We start from the raw sequence: 19811 nt of genomic DNA, 5'->3' as shown, positions 1-19811 counted from the left end.
TGGAGAAAAAGACCCCAGTGGAAAATGATGCCCTGTACAGAGTTCAAAGATTGGTAGGGTGTGATGGAGACTGGGATGTCACCACGATGGTCACACAAGCACGCAGGGCTTCAGATTGGGCAGCAGCTGATGTCTTTTATGAGCAAAGAACCAGACTGCATTTTACTCATGGATTCCACTTCACCATACTTATCTTCAATCATCTCCATGAAAAACAAAGGTTGTGGCAAAACTTTCGCCATCCGTCCTGGTACACACCAGGTACTGAGGGAAAGGTTTCAACCCAAGCCAGCGAGCTTGACGCTCTTCCTATGGGGTGGCTAGGGAGGGGAAGGCCGAAGGAGGAGTCATGTCCATTGTAATTATCCGGGCCGTTATGCTGTGGTCGGTTGATGAAATCTGTGGTGATTCCCAACGTTTCGTCTCCGACTGCGGGAGACATCTTCAAGGGGTCCGGAGCTTGATGGAAGGTCCAACACACACACTGGCTCGCTACTGACTGCTGCTAAATTCCGTGTCCGCGCGCCCTCGCGCCGCGGCGTGACGTCACGTGTTTTGAAAACGTCAGTGCAATTGGCCGCTGTCCGTCGCCGTCGATCGCCGTTGCCATCACCCAGTAGTGGACGGGTGGTACACATCATCTTTAACACTGGCATCCATATACCGTTTGACGCCCTCCTCCTTTCAGTTGAAATTATTTGGGTGTTTAGCGATTTCGATTGCCTCCCTGTAGAGCCTTTCGTAATATCCGCTCGTGGCCGCTAGTACTTGCGTCTCCTCGAAACAAATATTGTGGTTCCCTGGCTGGAAAGCATGCTCCGCAACAGCTGATCGTTCCGTTTCTCCTCTTCTACAGTTTCCCTTGTGCTCTTCCAAACGTTTAGAAACAGTTCTTTTAGTGGTACCCACATAAACATCACCACAGCTGCATGGGATCCTATACACTCCAGATTTTTCCAATGGTTTGCGAGCGTCCTTGGCAGGCTTAAGGTATTCCTGTATCTTCCTGGTGGGCTTGTAAGTTACGGTAATATTCCGCTCCGTCAAGATCCTCCCTATTCTTTCCGTTACATTTTTAACAAACGGCAGGAAAACCTTAGATTTTGCAGTAGCCTGTACGTCAGTATGATTTCTGCGTGGCTGCCTCAACGCACGTTTTATTTCGGCGGACGAATATCCGTTCTTTATTAGTGCATTGTGGAGATGTTCCATCTCAGCGTCGGGCAACTCAGGTTCACAAATATTTCTAGCTCTGTCCGCTAACGTCTTGATAACACCCCGCTTCTGTTGTGGGTGGTGGTTCGAATCCCGGTGCAAATAACGGTCCGTGTGCGTGGGTTTGTGGTACACTGAGTGGCCCAAACTACCATTTTCGTTTCTAAAAACAAGCACATTGAGGAAATGTAATTTGCCGTCTACTTCCTCCTCCATTGTAAACTGAATTCTCGAGTTTATACTGTTCAGATGTTCGTGGAACCGGCTTAGTTCCTCCCTACCATGTCTCTACAGCACAAACGTGTCATCCACGTATCGGAACCATACATTTGGTTTCTTGCTGGCCGTACCTAAGGCCTGTTCTTCGAATTTCTCCATAAAGAAGCTTGCAATTACGGGACTTGGGGGCTTCCCATAGCCACGCCATCCATTTGCTCATAAAACTGTTCACTCCACTTGAAGTATGTGGTTGTCAAACAACACTTAAACAGTTCTAAAATATCGGCAGGAAAAATTCGATCCAGCTGTTCCAATACATCATTAAGTGGAACCATGGTAAACAGTGATACCACATCGAAGCTGACCAATATGGCTGGACCACTATGCCATTCAATCTGCTGATGAAATGTGTCGAATTTCTTATATAAGAGTCCGAACGGCCCACATGTGGTTTTAACAGCGTAGTCAAAAACTTGGCTAACGAGTAGGTGGGCGAACCAATGGCACTTAGTATCCGTCTTAAAGGCACATTTTCTTTATGAATTTTGGGCAATCCACAAAGCCTCGGTGGTAGAGCAACCGAATTGCAGAGACCTTTCTGTACACTCTCTTCAATGGAGGACTTTTTTATTAACCGCGACACAGTTCTGAGAACGTTGTTAGTGGGGTTCTTATTCAGCTTCCTATATGCTTGCGGATCCAGCAGATCAGTAATTTTTCTCTGATAGTCGGCCACATCCATAACCACCGTTGCGCTTCCTTTGTCAGCTGGGAGAACCAAAATACTATCGTCGTCATTCAGGAGTTTTAAAGCTCTTTTCTCACCCACAATTATATTACTTTTCGGCGGTTTTGCATTGGCTAATATTCTCACTGTTTCTATACGGATTTCTTCAGCTGTTACAGAATCCACACTGCGAATAGCCAGTGTAGAAGCAGGAATTGCACTGACGTTTTCAAAACACGTGACGTCACGCCGCGGCGCGGGGACACGGAATTTAGCGGCAGTCAGTAGCGAGCCAGTGTGTGTGTTGGACCTTCCATCAAGCTACGGACCCCCTTGAAGATGTCTCCCGCAGTCGGAGACGAAATGTTGGGAATCACCACAAATTTCATCAACCGACCACGGCATAACAGCCCGGATAATTACAATGGACATGATATTTCCGGCTGTGAAAGTCTACATTTTACTATCGAAGGAGGAGTGTCATGTCTTCTATCACTTTTAGAGACGGCCACAGAATGGCCAGGATGTTGAAGCTTTTGTTGCTTTATGTCTACAGCGTCTGCCCTAGTATCACTCACTCCGACCAGGGGCTCACCCCATGGGCGCCACCCAGCCACAGCAAGGGCTGTCTAACACGGTGGCCATTCCCGGGAGTTCTGATACCCCAAAATGATGAGCATCAACTCCTTGGCATACACGAAGCGTTAACAGCTCAGGTACTAGCAGTGTGATCCCTGTGTTGTCAGGGGGCTCAGTCAAGTGGTACTTAACAACCCCACCACACGGACTGCCTACCGTGCTGGTGACCTACCAGGAAGTGGTCCAGGGTGCAAGGGGAAAAGGGAGAGGAGGGGGAGATGAGCCTGCACCATGGAAACTAGGTTGGGAGTTCATCCCCAAATGGCTCACACTGAACAGAAAACGTTGGAAATGGAGGTCAAACCCCAAGGGATCAAGAACGCCGAAAAGGAGATGGAAACAGCAAACTAAACAATAGCACATACCAAAACATCGCTGGGAGGACAGCCAGGTCGACATGAAGTCCACTAAGAGGGAAAGGAGGGGGCAGGGAGAAAGGAGCAAGGACAGGGAATGAGGGGGACAGGGATGGTAATGCAGTCTGGAAAAAGGAAGGAGACTGCAATAGCTTGGGGGCCCGTGCGCGCCACAAGCATACACACAAAAGGGACTGTGGCCCTGCGGGGAATTTGCTATGTTAAAAGTGTCAGCATTGTACAATCATTGGAGCTTTAGGCAGGTCTTTGTTATAATGTGTTAGGTTTCACGGCTGAGTACTACATCGCATTATGTGGCATGTACCTTAAATAGACTCTTCAACCGTCACACATGGCATGCCACCAGATCATTGGGCATATTGGCACATCGTTGCTTTTGTACACTTTTTATTTTGCAAACAGGTTCTTACACACACTATCTTTCCAAATTCGGCTTTGCCAGATGATGTATAATACCAGTAACTGAAAATTGGTTACGTTTTTTATATTTATATGCAGAAAATAAAGCTATTTCAAACTATCTCTGACAAAATACTTAATCTGTATTAGTATTAAGTAATTTTGCATTTTCGCACTTTGAGGTAGAATTCACATCTATTTCGCAAAACGCGAATTTATCTGGTCCCTACTTATCACTAAAACTGGGTAGACATTTATTACCACTGCATATTTGGTGAATATTTAAATAATTACTAGGAACCCCTTGACTGTGAGGTCACAAGTTCAATATCTAGCAAAGTTCATTAGAAAGTGTTGCATTAACAATTATGACAGAAAAAACATTAGCTGCTAATGACTCACCATCTTCATCAGGAGGGTGACAGAAAATGAGTGTCCTAGAGGTGCACATATCAATCTTCTATAGTGTGTATGTATTACACTTCACAAAAACGTTCAAGAAATGTTCAAAGGAAATGATGAACTTCCATCATGAACACCAAATAAAAAATGGCACACCACAGTGATCACAAATATTCACACCATCAAGATGAAAAGTGCACTCTTTGGGAGTTACATATTGTACTGAGGTTCAGCTAGGTACCCACTCTTTAAAGAATGCATGTAGAATCATACTGGTGTAACAGGGTGATTAGAACTGATGGAATGCGATGGCATGCAACTGAATGCGAAACTGTCGTTGTGAAGCTTATCGTTAAACTGGTTATCATTTAAGGAGCAACTGCAGATGATGTGTGATGATGATATGATATGTTTTATAGGCACAGAAAGTACAAACATCCAGAGGCTGAATTTGTCCAGTGGTTCAAATTGGTATAAATTGCATGTCATACACTTTTCATGAGGGATAGTTTTGTCTAAAGGAGTATGATATCTATACGCAGACCAGGAATCAAGCAAAAGCACGTTATTTTGACCAGCTGTTGGCCAAAAGCAGTGCTGATACCATAGTTGTACTGCAAAATCTGTAGAACACTGATTTTGAATCTGTAACGTGTAAGTCCTCATTAGCTTATTGCAGAGCCATTTTGTGGGTAATGAGACCCGTACTTGCAAATGCTAGATAGGGCATACTAACTACTTAAGTAGAAATAGGATCAAAAATAACTTTATTTGCACTTTACAGGATCTCTTTCGGTGTGGTTGCTATACGTTGACTGGTTTCTCTTTCCAGTCACTATGGTGCGGGAACTATAACCAGTACAATGTGGCTGGTAGCCACAACTGTAAACAAATGATAATTTTAATGGCCCAAGGAGTGTAGAGTGGTTTAGGGAAAGAAGCCCTGCCTCCCTCCCACAGGACAGCCATTTTACACCCGTGTTCTGCGAGAGCAGAACTGACATAAAGATCATAAGGATTGCCAATCCCTTCTGGTGTTGAGAGACCGCTCTCACCTGTGGTAGAAATGTGAGAAACTGAAAGATTACTAGATTCGGTGTGTGCAAGCATTTTTGTACAATATACTCAATACTGATTACAAAAATGTGCTGAAAAACGTGACAATGTGGAGAGAAACAGGCACTAGCGTGAATCGGACAGGTAGTAATTCATTCAAATATTTATAAATAAATGTGTATTTCATATATTTATAAATAAATGTATATTTGTATAATATGTACTGCTATCAAATTAATACTGCTGTGTAACAAATAGTTCAAATGACATAACAATATGCTTGCACAAACTTAAGAACCAAAAATGGAAACCATTTCCTATAATTCTTGGATGACTATTTTCCCTTTCTACCTTTTGATTAGATGATTAACGAGGCACAACTGGAGCCAGTCAATATTTTACATTCAATGGGCTTGGGTAACACACTGAACTGTTCAAAACACACTTGAAAATAACTGAAGAGAGACTGTCCACAACGCCAAAGTTCCTTGCAAAGATGGTGAAATTCACTATAGTCTTACCATTTACTAATGATACGATGCAGCTGCTTTTCTTCCTTGAAAAGAGTGTGAATACAACGTATGGCTATAAAATAATGGGACTGATGCTGTCACAGAGTAATGCCCAAAGATGAATGACCAATAGCTGTGACGTATGAAGTCTTCTCAGTCGAATGCGGCATCTCTGGTTTCTAGACAAATCTGCACGGCCGTGGCCTTCACTTGTGTAAGAGCTGTTACTTTGTTTTCCCAGAAAAATTACAAGTGTAATAATATTCAACAAATAGTCATGAAGTTTCACACAAAACTTGGAAGAAAAGAAGTATATGGCGAAGACAGTTTATCATATATGTGAGTTTGTGAGAGGTTCAGCCGTTTCAAGATGACTGAGAAGACGCTGGAAGGTGACACACGACCTGGATGCCCTTTAACATAAAAAATGGACGAAAATATTGCGAAATAGGTAATCTGATATGATCTGACTGTCGGTTGAATTTTTGATTGATTGCTGAAGCTGTAGGAATTGATCAAGAATGTAAGGCAAATTTTATGTAACCAATTTAACATGAGAAAAGTGTACGTGAAACTAGTGCCAAAAATTCTCACGATCAAACAAAAAGAAGCCTGTGAAAATGTTTGCACTGACACTTTGAACAATACAGAAAACGATCCTAATTTCTATGAAAAAGAGATAACATGTGACAAATCTTGTTTTTTCACTTATAATCTAAAAACTAAGCACCAATCCGTGCATTGGAAGTGCCCAACTTCATTGAGAGTGGGAAAAGCTCGAACGAGCAAATCAAGATTCAAAGCGATGATTTTTTTTTTTTTTTTTTTTTTGGATTGTTTATCTTCACAGGTTTCCCGAAGGTAAAACTATTAACAGACTTTATTACACTGAGGTTCTTGCTCAGCTCCGTGAGAAATTAAAAAGAAACCCAAACTGCGAAGAACAAGTCATGGGCTCAGCATCATGACATTAAACCACCTCTTACCGCAGTGTCTGCTAAGAGGTTTCTAGTGAAATACAGCAACCTGTGTTAGAGCACACACTTTATTTGCCTGACCTAGCACCATGTGACTTATCTATTCCCAAAGATAACATCTGCATTAAAAGGAATAACATTTCAATCCACTGAAGCAGAGAAAGAAAAATGTGGCAGACGTTATCAAGAAGCTCACAGAGGAAGACTTGGTTGGTTGGTTTGGGGGAGGGGACCAAACAGTGAGGTCATCGGTCCTATCGGATTAGGGAAGAATGAGGAAGGAAATCAGCCATGCCCTTTCTGAGGAACCATCCCGGCATTTGCCTGATGTGATTTAGGGAAATTACAGAAAACTTAAATTAGGATGGCAACTAGGGGCGAAACAATTTAAAGAGAAAACATAAGGAAAGACAGTTGCAACTGCATCATAGGGCTTATCAGGTATGAAATAAGAGGTTTGATATTCAATCAAATACACACAACATCCAGTGAAAGACTATGAAATACAGAAATTACATGACAAAAAATAAAAATCGTAGAGTGAGACCAAGAGATGAATACACTAAGCAAATTCAGAAGGATGTAGGTTGCAGTAGGTACTGGGAGATGAAGGAGCTTGCACAGGATAGAGTAGCATGGAGAGCTGCATCAAACCAGTTTCAGGACTGAAGACCACAACAACAACAACAACAACATGACAAATACAAGAGACAGAATGCAAATACAGTAAGAATATAGGGAATACAGTGAGTCTATAAATGCAAGAGGTACAAAACCTCTTAAGTATTATCGAAGACCACAGTGCAAAGTAAGGTCAAGATGAGCGTCTTGTTTTAAATGATTCTTTGACTAGCATATTAAAATAAAATGTAACTATCTTCCATGAGTGCCTTGATAATTAAGTATGGCAGACATACTTTGTTTTGTGATTTCTCTTTTACTGGACACACTACTATGAAATTTTAGTTAAGTTAATGAAGCAATGAACTTACACATACTCTTTCTGAAACTACTTACGGAAGTGCAGCTGGGAGACTTCATAAATGACCACTGATATTTTGACAGGTGACCAGTCTTTTTCAAGAAAAAACTGCAGCTAGCACTCTCTCTCTCTCTCTATCTCTCTTGTAAACACTAGCACCACCACACAAAGATGACTGACACCAGAAGTTACCAATAGTGAAAATTACTTAACAACAGGTGAAGCGACACTAACTCTGTCCCTTGACATGGGATAGCAGGATTCCATGGAGAACTTAAGCAAAAACTCCCTCTCTATTTACAAGGTCACTTGCTAATTTAATTGCAACTAGTTCCCTAATAACACTATCCCAGTAGCTGGAAGTTCATGCACGGGTCTCCATGTTTTTATATTCTATAGGATGACCAGTGCCAAGACAATTGGCTTGGCTGCTGCTAAGTGTGTGTGACACTTCTGCTCATTACACCACAACTCCACTACCCTGATAGTTTGCCCAATATATGAATTGCCACAAGCTCAGGGAACATGACGGACACCTGCCTTACACAAACCAAGATCATCCTTAATGGAACCTAAAAGGACACTAATCTTAGATGGCAGTCAGAAAACATATTTCAGATCATATTTCCACAAAATACAACTGAGTTTGTTGGAGATGCTCCCCGAGTAACACAGAAAGGGTGAAGACTTGGTACCAACTCGGTATTAACATCAATCACCCGGTGCACGGTTGGCCGATAGTACAACACAGTCTGATGTGTCTTTCACTGTATCCATTCTGACAGAAAATGACTACAATATCGGTCAACTCAGCTGACAAACTCGTCAAAGTCTGAAATGATGTGGGCCCTGTGAACCAAGTTAGGAAGTACCTCTTCACACTGAGCTGGATGGTGACAACTATAAGCCTGTACATACAAGTCAGTGTATGTAGGGTTCCTGTGAACAGCATGTAACAATCTCCTGACCGACAAATCAAGGAACGGAAAGCATCCATCCTTTTCCACTTCCATTGTGAAACAAATATATGGGTGGATTGTGTCCATGTGTTCTAAAAAGTTGTTCAAATTCTCACTGCCAGAATGGATACAGTGAGACACACGTCAGATCTGCGTTGTGCCATCAACCAACCGTGCACCAGATGAGTGATTATAATACCGAGTCGGCACTGATGTCTACAGCCTCCATACCTTATGCAGGGAGCATCTCCAACACACTCAGTTGTATTTTGTGGAAATATGATATGAAATGTGCTTTCTGACCTGTGTCTAGGATAAATATCCTTTTAGGTTCCATTCTGTCACATTCTAGCAAGTCATACATTGGTCACACTGTCAGGACCGTGAACGACCAGTGCACTGTGCGTTAAGCATCACACATGCTTACAACAGTTGAGCAGATCGGCTATTGCAGGATACTGTCTTGGCACTGGTCATCCTATGGAATATAACAACATGGAGACTCTGGCACCCATTTCCAACTATTGGAAAAGTGTTATTAGGGCAACAGTTAACATTAAATTAGCAAGTAACTTTGTAACAATACGAAAGAAGGAAAGTTGCTACTCACCATATAGCGGAGATGCTGAGCCGCAATAGGCTTAATAAAAAGATACACAAAAGCATAGTTTTCGGCCATTAAGGCCTTTGTCAGCAGTACACACACACACACACACACACACACACACACACACACACACACACACACCCCTCTCTCTGAGACTGCAGATGTGTGTCCAAGTTGCACTTGCGTTAGTGTGTGTGTGTGTGTGTGTGTGTGTGTACTGCTGACAAAGTCCTTAATGGCCGAAAGCTATGTTTGTGTGAATCTTTTTATTGTGCCTATCGCGGCTCAGCATCTCCGCTATTTGGTGAGTAGCAACTTTCCTTCTCTCATATTGTTACATTCCACCGTGGATTTTCCATTGTTTGCTTCGAGTAACTTCGTAAATAGAGATGAAGGTTTCTGCTTAAATTCTGCATGGAATCCTGCTCTTTCCCTGATCAAAAAACAGAGTGACACAGTTAATGCTACTTCACCTAGTGTTCAGTAATTTTCACTACCGATAACTTCTGGTGTCAGTCATCTTTAGTCGTGTGATGGTGCTGGTGTTTACACTGTGTGTGTGTGTGTGTGTGTGTGTGTGTGTGTGTGTGTGTAAATATGATCAGTTGTTAATGTCACCCCACTGCATTCCCTTGCGTTATTTAAACACTATAGGTAGAAACTCTGATGTCACTTACACATACTCGTTTTGAAAATTCACAATACAGAGCAGTGATTCCACTTAGATAAAGTGCAGTAGGTGATACAACGTATCAGCATAAAGATTTCATTCCAGAATAAAAGTACAAGCTTTACTTACTGTGATCATCTGCTGCTGATGTAGTGGGTCTGCTGGTGTCTGGCATCACTGCAAGTGGCCTCATCAATTCCTTTACCTCTGTAACTTTTGCTGACCAGCTTTCTTCCACTTCAATTTTAGTATCTTTACAGTTATCATCTTCAGTCAGCTGAACTTCTCCGGCAGAAAGTGGTTTGGCACCAGGAATCAAGTTCTGTAATTACAGTTCACACTTTTCAGACTAATAAAGTAAATGGAAAAATCAAGGGTTGTACTTCTTGTAACTGAAAAACTTAGAAACCCACATCTGAAAAAAAAATTTACATGAGAAATATTCTTGTGTGCACTGAAGTGCAAACTGCAAACTCTTTATGTTTTAGTTTACTGTCTCATTTGTTTTGACCAAGTCCCTGTGACATAATTCATTTTTATGAAACAGTAATTAAACATGGTGTGTCATAGAATTCATCAGGTGCTGACGCGACCCTGCACCACACCTCTCCCAGGCAGTCTGTTGCAAGTACAGCCTCTGTGATTCAACAATTGCACAGTCCAGTGAGCCAAGAAATTTGCTGCCGAGGGCCTTCTTGTAGATGAGACACGAGGACAGATGGCGCGCACAACTACAACAGGGATTGGTCGCACTGCAGACTTTTTGCTGCATCCACTGCATCATATGCGGCCAATCAAATGCAATTATGCCTCCGCCCAGCGAGAATTTAGGCCCAAGCCGGCCCTGAGCTAGCCAGTTCTGTCGTAGCCGGTAATCTGGCGTCTTCCGTTACGGACCCAGCACTGCTTCCGACCACACGCTGCCTTCGCCACCAGTGAACGCCACCAAGTTCGTCGACATGCTTGTGGGAACTGTTGGTATCATTTGATCACTCGATACTGTCAGATGCTTCCAATGAGACTGAAGGGACTTTGAAATCATAATGGTTTTGTTGGAAGTTTCATTCTGTTAAGGCTTAAGCTTCCCAGTGGAATTGCGGCATTAGAATTTCTCAGTGTTCAGTCAAATAGGAGGACTGGATCACATCACAGAGAATATTTTAGTGTGTTCCAGGAAGAGGAGGACTGTGTTATTAAGCATTCAGTGAACTTACTGTTTAGTGGAAGATTTTCTTTCAGGTTTTTGCAATTTTTGGACTCAGTCAGTGTTGAGTTTCAGTATCAGTCAAAGGAGACCATTTGGGTTAAGTTGAGGAAAATTATTTTATCAATTTATTTGTTAATAAATGGAGACAGAACTGCACTCTTATTTTTTGTTGTGGGAGTGTTCCGAGCCTCGAACACTTCAAAATATAATCAACAATGATGATGATAACAGTAGGTAAAGAAATGACGTGCAGTTATCATTACCGACAATGCTGTGTGATTTTGTAATATACAGTAAACTGAAAATAATGAAGCATGTTATTTACAACAATATAGAAAGGATAGGTTGCTATTCACCATACAGAGGAGACGTTGAGTGACAGACAGGCACATTGAAAAAAAAAAAACAAGACGGCTGGATATTATAAGCTATTGGATTAAGTCCTTCGTCAAATGTACACACACACACACACACACACACACACACACACACACACACACACACACACACACACACACTCATTCATAGAAGCATACTATATCTATACGTACTCAATAATTAGCGATGGAATCATTATTCTGTGGGGTAGAAAAAACGGGGTACACAAGTGGTCAAATTACAAAGAAGGGCCATTAGCATATTAAGTAGAAATAATAACTGAGTTCCATGAGATGTTTAAACTGCTGTAAATTCTAACCGTACAGCACTTTCTACAAGGGAATAAAATTGTGCACACACTGAACAATGAGATTAGAGAGATAACTAAAATCTAAATATTTACAGTCAGTTAAGGCATACTGCTTACATAATTCATATTACAAACTCAAGAATTATTTAGCCGAGACAGGGTGGGTTATGGTGAATTTAATATTATTTACTAATAAACAACTATCTTTCTACATTAAACTGCTGTAGTTTAACGAAAGCTATTGTAGGACAGCATGCTCAAAATCTCTGATGGAAAATACTAACATCTTTCCATTTCCTTGAACTCAATGCCTCAATCACTGCGGTGAGGTCCTGTCTCTGTTTTTTCATGTGGTCCGCGCGCGCGTGTTCGTGTGTGTGGGGAGGGGGGGGACGGATGGACGACACTGCGCATTCATGTGCATGTGAGCGTGCACAATGTTACCACTGGTGTGATACAAACAAACAGCAAAACTACTTGTCTTACTTCTAAGGGCTCATCTTTTCTGCAGCAGCAGTAAAAAAAAGTAATATAATTTATATTCTATGTTTTCACATCGTAATAGTCTTGTTTAGACCAAAATATGGTTTACATTATTTCAGAGCATCTTTGGTGGTCATGTAACAATTTGGTTTTTCTTGCAAATCTGTTTGTCAGCATCTTAACAGTCCTCAAGCTTTACATTACTACAATTAAACAGCATTAAATTACAATGATTGTTCATGATTTATTTCCTCCTACTGCATTACTAATTTCTTCCACACATACAGTAAAACCCTAAACTAACGAGCCAGCATTTAAGGAAATCCCGCTTTTAAGAAATATTTCCGTGACCCAGATGAAACTCCCATAAGAACAATGTTATTCCTACCTGCTTTTAAAGAACACTGCTTTAACAAAAAGCCTGCTTTTAAGGAATGAATACAGAACACTCTAACAATTAAAATCCAGTTTTTGCTAAATTTATTACATATCCATTTGAGTTGCTGAATTCTTTCGGTTTCACAAACGTCTTTTGTGTCGTGTGATGACAGTATAAGGAAACTGATTCTTTCGGTCGATAAGTACCTGGATTGAATTACATTGTGGCGATATCAGAAAAAGCATTGAAAGAATCAGAAATCAATTTGTGTCCTGTCTACAGTGCAATATTACTCACATGATCTGATGTCACATTCACTGAGTTAGTTAGTTATGTGTTCCACTCATCAATCTCATGGTAACCGTTACATGTGGAATGCGGAAGACAAATGCATAAGAAATACACACATGAATCAAGGTTATCTTTCTCTCTCTCTTTTAAAAAAGCTTAAAATTTTTATTACCTACCCCACTGTCTTAAATGGCACAAAATGTATACATGACACCTATAGATTTATTTATTTCTATTCAAGAGTTCATCTATGGTATAGAAATAGTTGTCAAGGAGATACGACTTCAAATTGTTTTTGGAACTATTACTGCTGTCTGTCAGACATTTTATTTCTTGTGGTAATTTATCAATAAGTTTTACAGCAGGGTTTGGGTTGGGTTGTTTGGGGAAAGAGACCAAACAGTGAGGCCATCGGTCTCATCGGATTAGGGAAGGATGGGGAAGGAAGTCCGCCGTGCCCTTTTACAGCAGCATATTTTTACCCCTTTCTGTGCCATAGACAGTTTAAGAAGAGGACAGTGAAGCCTGTCTGTCTCCTGGTACTGTAATCATGAATGTCACTGTTGTTTTTAAACTGGTACATGTTTCGGAGAACAAATTTTATTACTGAGAACATATACTGTGAGGCTATTAAAACTGAGTTTTAAACAGATGCCTACAAGATGTGCGACTATGAGCCCCACACATTATTCTAACTGCTTTCTTTTGAGCAGTGAATAATTTTTGCCTAAGTGTTAAGTTACCCCAAAATATTATTCCATATGACATCTGAGTGAAAGTATGTTAGCTTAGCTTCCGTATCCTCAAAACTAGCAATTATTCTGGCTGCAAAAGTTACTGAACCTAGTCGCTTTAGGAGACCCAAAACATGGATTTTGCCATTTCTGTTGATGTATTATATTTACTGTAGGAACTGTACTCCTTGCAGCAAAAAATTGGATGTACTGTGTTTTTTCAAAGACATTATTTGTATCATCTTCTAATGGAGTTTCTTTTACTGGATTAATAATGATGCTTTTATCACAGCAAACAGTGTCAGTTTAGCTTCTTGTTTCAGATAAGAAGGGAGGTCATTCACATATATCAAGGAAACGAGGGGAACCATGATTGAATCCTGTGGAACATGTAATGTAATTTCACCCCAGTTAGATGAAGTGGCAAAATTCCTTAAACCACTTAAACCATATAAAAGGAAGTTTCTGCTTCCAGTTTTGTAGATATGACAAAGTGGGAGACGTAAAGTGTTGCCTCTGTTATTGTCAAATTTATCAGTTTTACATATGTGGGGTTACGGCCTGCAACTGTAGAAAACTGATGATCATCCTCCACAATACTGAAGATAGTTGCAACATAAAATTTTCTGACATGGCAAAGAACTACGATTTAGCACCGTCTTCATCATGTGGCAAATAACACCCACACCACACGTTAAATTCTAAGCTAGTGATTCCCCTGGATGCAAAGAAAGAACAATCACATCAACATTTAGAGATGTGGAACCTATTATTTTTAAACGGTTTGAAGGAATGAGAAGTGGCGGTATTCCTGTAAGTGGAAACATGCTGCAAGAGAAGCTTGGGAAATCCCTTTGAAGATGGGTCTTGAAAATTTCAGTGTGTTGAATGGCTTGTGACGAAGCAAGCTGGTATATTTTTACTTCCCCTCTTGTTTTGCCATCTGCTTCCTTAAATCGTTTTTTTAATTTCTGACTAATTACCACAAACATAAGCGAGTATAATCTGCATTTTCATTAAAGAGAAAGGTTGGTCCTCAGTTTTAAAGAATATAACACCAGATGTAATTTCGTGCTTAAGTTTTATGTATGTACTTTATTTTCTAATTTATTTCGACTTTGCCTAGTTAGTATCTTTTGTTATAAGGTGAAATCAGTAATTGTTTCATAACTTAAATTCTATTGTTGACGTATAAACAAATATAGATTCTGTACTAATTATAAAGATTTGGAGGAAAAACTGATAGTATTCTTAAAAGAACTATTTGAAAACATGTTAGCAAAGCCAGCCCTTAATTAATTCCAAAGTAATCAACAGTTTTGTCAATAGCATTGTTTGTGTAACAAGTTAAGTTCATGATTTAAACAAATAATTCGGCTTAACCCTTACAGAAGAAGAAACTGTTAAAAAGAACCAATTTTTCGATGTAGCCAGTTAATTTAAAGAGTTAAGTTTTAATTGTAATTTCTGTAAATTTAATTTCAAACAATGTGTAGTTTCAGTTCCTATTACTGTGATAATATATAAGGGCCCAAATTTTGATCCCAAGACAGTCAGTCCACAGCTGAGTTTCAGACGAGAAACCTGCACTGGTTAGAACAACAACAATACTTCAACTAACTGTGAAATAAGTCTTACACTATTAGGCCATCTGTAGAAACAATGACAGTGCCTGCTCTTCATATGTAACTTTCTATTCTTCAAGAACAGTGAACTTCATGGTTAGGTTTTTACTGCTCGTAGATGTTCAATAGCAAACTATTGTAGCAGTATGTGGTTTGCTTGCTACCTATTAATGAGGCTTATCGAAAGTTAAACAATAGTGCACTGGCCATATTAAAAGTGTATATGGGGGGTTGTAAAAAGTGAAAGTAAACAACTGTGAAACGCAAATGTGCACATGTCGGCTACATCATTTACAATAGACAGTACTGCACTTCAACCCCCTATTTTTTAGCCAGTTCGTCAACACCGAAGACAATTAACAAAGAGATAAAGCAGGGAACTTCGTCACATATGGTGCTCCGGGTAAGGACTATTGTGTGTAGGCACAATAAACTAGAACTCACGAAATCTGATAGTGAAGTTTGAACTCTGGCAGTTTACAGGGATTTAAATGGAAGAGATCCTACAGCCAACCAGCTCTGGGGATTCATGGCCACAGTATAACAGCAACTAATCAGTGAGTGGGTTCTATGGAAGCAGACATTGAGCACAGGGACAGCCAATCAGCATGCAGGTGACACAAAATGACCACAAATAAACAGGATGCCTCGCCGAGAGAATTACAACTTGCAACAGGTGACAAATCGGGAGGACAACTGCAGCAGCAGCAGACGAGCATTTAAAAAACATGGTAATTTCATAGCGAAAGCCATTTCATATTAAGTGATACATAATGAGTGACCTTAACGAACAAGGCAGTGGGACTGAGAACAAAGCTGTAGAGGTCAAGTTTTTAAGTGAACAGAAAGTCCTAAGTGGGGCTGGTTCTGTAGAGGATAGTACTTATAAATAAATCAGACATGAATGTAACTTTGAATGATGGGGATGGAAATCCTATTGTAGATGAAATGATAAAAGCTTCATCTACATTGTATGGTGATATCAGCGAAATGGATGAAAACAGTAATGAAGTGCATGAGGTCGTTAAGTTTAAAGAGGAGGAACCTGGTAGTAAAAATCAGCAAGGGCGAAAGCGTATGGCAGACGGAAAAGTGAAAGTGATGTTAAGGCAAATTATTAGTAGTTTGAATACTATGGAAATTAATATGAAAGAAGAAATTAGTAGTATTAAAACTAACATGATTAGCTTAAAAGATGAACTGAAGAAAGAAATTAAGAAGGAAATTAAGGTAGTTAGTTCTAATCTTTCAGAATTAAATATGAAGGTTGAGGCAGTAGGGAAAGATTATGATGAAAAGATAAAGAAAGTAGTACATAACACCAATTAGAAATTAACACTGATGAGTAGTAAATGTGTAGAAGAGAGAAAGAAACTGTGTGTGTGTGTGTGTGTGTGTGTGTGTGTGTGTGTGTGTAGGAGGGCGGCAGCTTCTGAAAAACAGTGTAAAGATGAAGTCCAAGCTGCCAGGAATATTGTGTGCTGATAACAGGGTTAAACTTGAGAACCGAATCGTCAGATTATAAAATGATTTAGAAACAGAGGTAGAAACCAAGTGTGCAGTAGTGGCAGAGGAAAAACTGGAAAAAGTAAATGAAAATGTAGATTCAAAATTGACTGAAATGGAGATAAACGTGGAAGAGGTACAAAATCTAAAGCATAGAGAAAGTGACAGTGGATCTGATAATTTTTTGGTAAGCTGGATGATAGTTTCTTCCAGGCAAAAGATTAATGAGGATTTTTTTGTATGAACAAGGTCACATGGTAAGTAAAAAGGAAGTGGATCAAAGTGTTTACTGGATAGTGGCAGTGATTTGAATGACATTGGACAAGCATTTTTTGAATCTATTAAGAACACGAAGGGTATAGTGGTGATGTATGTTTCTGGAATAAAAATTATTGGTGCTACTGGTAAGCTATCAACGAGTGTAAAACTAGAGGATTGATAGGGCAGCTGTTCGAGTGCAATTTATTGGTAATTTAAAATCTTAGCATTGATGTAATATTTGGGAATAATTTTTTGTGCAATTAGCAAGTTGGGGGTTCAACATTCTGTGTTGGATTCATTATGTGGTGATAACGCTTACGTCAGCTGCCTGTCTAAATTTTCACATTCCCTGAGGCAGTCAAACTCTTCTCCTATCCTATCTGTAGTTTATCAGTGAATCAATAGGATTCTGAAGTATAGAAATATGTTACAGAAAGTTTTTCTAGTGTTATCTATATACATTATGTTGTGTTAGTGATAAGTAATGGAATCATAAGAGGATGAAAGAAAGTAAATTGGTACCATGGTGAAAGAATTTATGTCAAAGAAAGAGGTTAGGTAAACGGAAAATGAAACGAGTCAGCATATGTAGAGGATAATTAACATATGAAGTGATCAGCTCATTGGTGCAGCAGCAGAGTCAATATGCAGAAAAAACCATCTTAAATATGAGTTCTTAATATTAATTATGGTATAATAGAAGTGTTTGTGTTCAATGCAATCAGTATATGGAGACAACTATCAGCCCATAGAAGTGAACCGTGGTACAGCCTCTTCTAATAACATAAGCTATTTGATGGAATACAGTGAAATAATAGTTTTTCTAAGTTATAATTTTGTCGGATCGGTAATGAGAGTTAAGTCTGCCTTAGCATACAGATCTGTTACTGTGGAGTGTTTGTCAGTAGAATCAATTTTGCATTGGATAAGCAGAGAAGATGTTCATTTATTAGTTAATGAAGCAACAATGTAATAATAACATGATGAATAATGTTAGGGATTTAATCGTTGGGAGCCTGTCTCCGCAGTAGGGATACTTTTTGAGAATGCACTCCACTGGTTAACTAAGTGAGAAAGGTAAGTGAAACAATGGACCTGACAGACATGATTAATGAAAAAGATACCTGTTAACAAACAAATGTGGTGTAATTCTATTGATGATCTAATTGTGAACTAGGCAACATCTGGTACTGCTTATATTGTTAAATTCATGACACTGCAGCTGGAATGATAGCTTAACAGAAAGAGCAATATTTTAGTGACGTAAACGTTATATAATGCTGCATCATTGGATCTATAAGTTATCTCAAAACTTCTATTGGTGTTCTGAGGAATTATGAGCTTAAAGTGGTAATACTGGAACGAAGAACAGTATGCTTGCTGATTAACTGTGGTGATAGACTGATGTGAATATTCTGTCAGGTCAACCATTTGATAACATTTTGTGAGGATTTAATTTTCTGGTTGAAGGAGAGTAGTGCTCAGAGCTGAGTAGAGAAATAGGGCAATTATTTGGTACAACTTCTATCCCCTTAATTTTGATTTTATTTGTAATTAAGTTATGTGATGGTGACTATTTTTTTTATAACGTAATGATTAGTAAATCTATGCTGTTGCACATCTTGAGTTTTCGCTATTTTGCAAATGGGAAAGAAACCCAAAGTCAAGTTTCAGACTAGTTATGACAGTAATGTTTGGTGTGTAATGTGCACTTGATTTTAATATTTTTTCTAGTTCACACTTTCCTACTACAGTCAATTTTAGTGCTAATTACTATAATGTTATGAGAACTATGAACTGCAATTATTTATGATGTAATGACCATAGTTTGCCATTAGTGTTAAACTTTTTTTTTAGACATTAAGTTAGAATTAATCGTTATGGGTAATTTTTGCTACCCATGAGGATTAATTCTTTTAAGCAAGACAGGGCTTGCATAAAGTGATACAGATCTTAGCATGCAACCATTGTTTAACCAAAAAGGACAACACTTATCATGAATATGCCTAATTTCTATTAAAACTATAACCTCTGGATATTTTGTGCAAATGTACAATACACTGTGAATTAGTGAAGTTCGGTGGCAGGAGGAACAAGACTTCTGGTCAGGTGACTACGGGTTATGAACACAAAATCAAATAGGGGTAATGCAGGAGTAGGTTTAATAATGAATAGGAAAATAGGAATGCGGGTAAGCTACTACAAACAGCATAGTGAATGCATTATTGTGGCCAAGATAGACACGAAGCCCACACCTACTACAGTAGTACAAGTTTATATGCCAACTAGCGCTGCAGATGACGAAGAAATTATAGAAATGTATGATGAAATAAAAGAAATTATTCAGATAGTGAAGGGTGACGAAAATTTAATAGTCATGGATGACTGGAATTTGGTAGTAGGAAAAGGGAGAGAAGGAAATGTAGTAGGTGAATATGGACTGGGGCTAAGAAATGAAAGAGGAAGCCGCCTGGTAGAATTTTGCACAAAGCACAACTTAATCATAGCTAACACTTGGTTCAAGAATCATAAAAGAAGGCTGTATACATGGAAGAAGCCTGGAGATACTGACAGGTTTCAGATAGATTATATAATGGTAAGACAGAGATTTAGGAACCAGGTTTTAAATTGTAAGACATTTCCAGGGGCAGATGTGGATTCTGACCACAATCTATTGGTTGTGACCTGTAGATTAAAACTGAAGAAACTGCAAAAAGGTGGGAATTTAAGGAAATGGGACCTGGATAAACTAAAAGAACCAGAGGTTGAACAGAGTTTCAGGGAGAGCATAAGGGAGCAACTGACAGGAATGGGGGAAAGAAATACAGTAGAAGAAGAATGGGTAGCTTTGAGGGATGAAGTAGTGAAAGCAGCAAAGGATCAAGTAGGTAAAAAG

The 19811-nt window shown here is 39.5% G+C and overlaps 1 protein-coding gene across 4 annotated transcripts in view; it reads right to left on the bottom strand.

Annotated features, from left to right (window-relative positions):
- The window catches only part of LOC124595960 (apoptotic chromatin condensation inducer in the nucleus-like), a 102340-nt gene that overhangs the window by 34758 nt on the left and 47771 nt on the right, over positions 1 to 19811 (bottom strand). For all 4 annotated transcript variants that reach the window (XR_006978266.1, XM_047134892.1, XM_047134891.1 and 1 more), the window contains one exon: positions 9871 to 10063. Coding sequence is in view for 3 of the 4 variants with exons in the window: in XM_047134892.1 (XP_046990848.1) it covers positions 9871 to 10063 (193 nt within the window). In the remaining variant the exon portion in view is untranslated. The remainder of the gene's footprint in view (positions 1 to 9870; positions 10064 to 19811) is intronic.

Source organism: Schistocerca americana, chromosome 2 (genome assembly GCF_021461395.2).
Source record: "Schistocerca americana isolate TAMUIC-IGC-003095 chromosome 2, iqSchAmer2.1, whole genome shotgun sequence".
NCBI classification, from domain to species: domain Eukaryota; kingdom Metazoa; phylum Arthropoda; class Insecta; order Orthoptera; family Acrididae; genus Schistocerca; species Schistocerca americana.
Note: the sequence above shows the minus strand (reverse complement) of the source record. Positions and strands in the feature narration are given on the sequence as shown.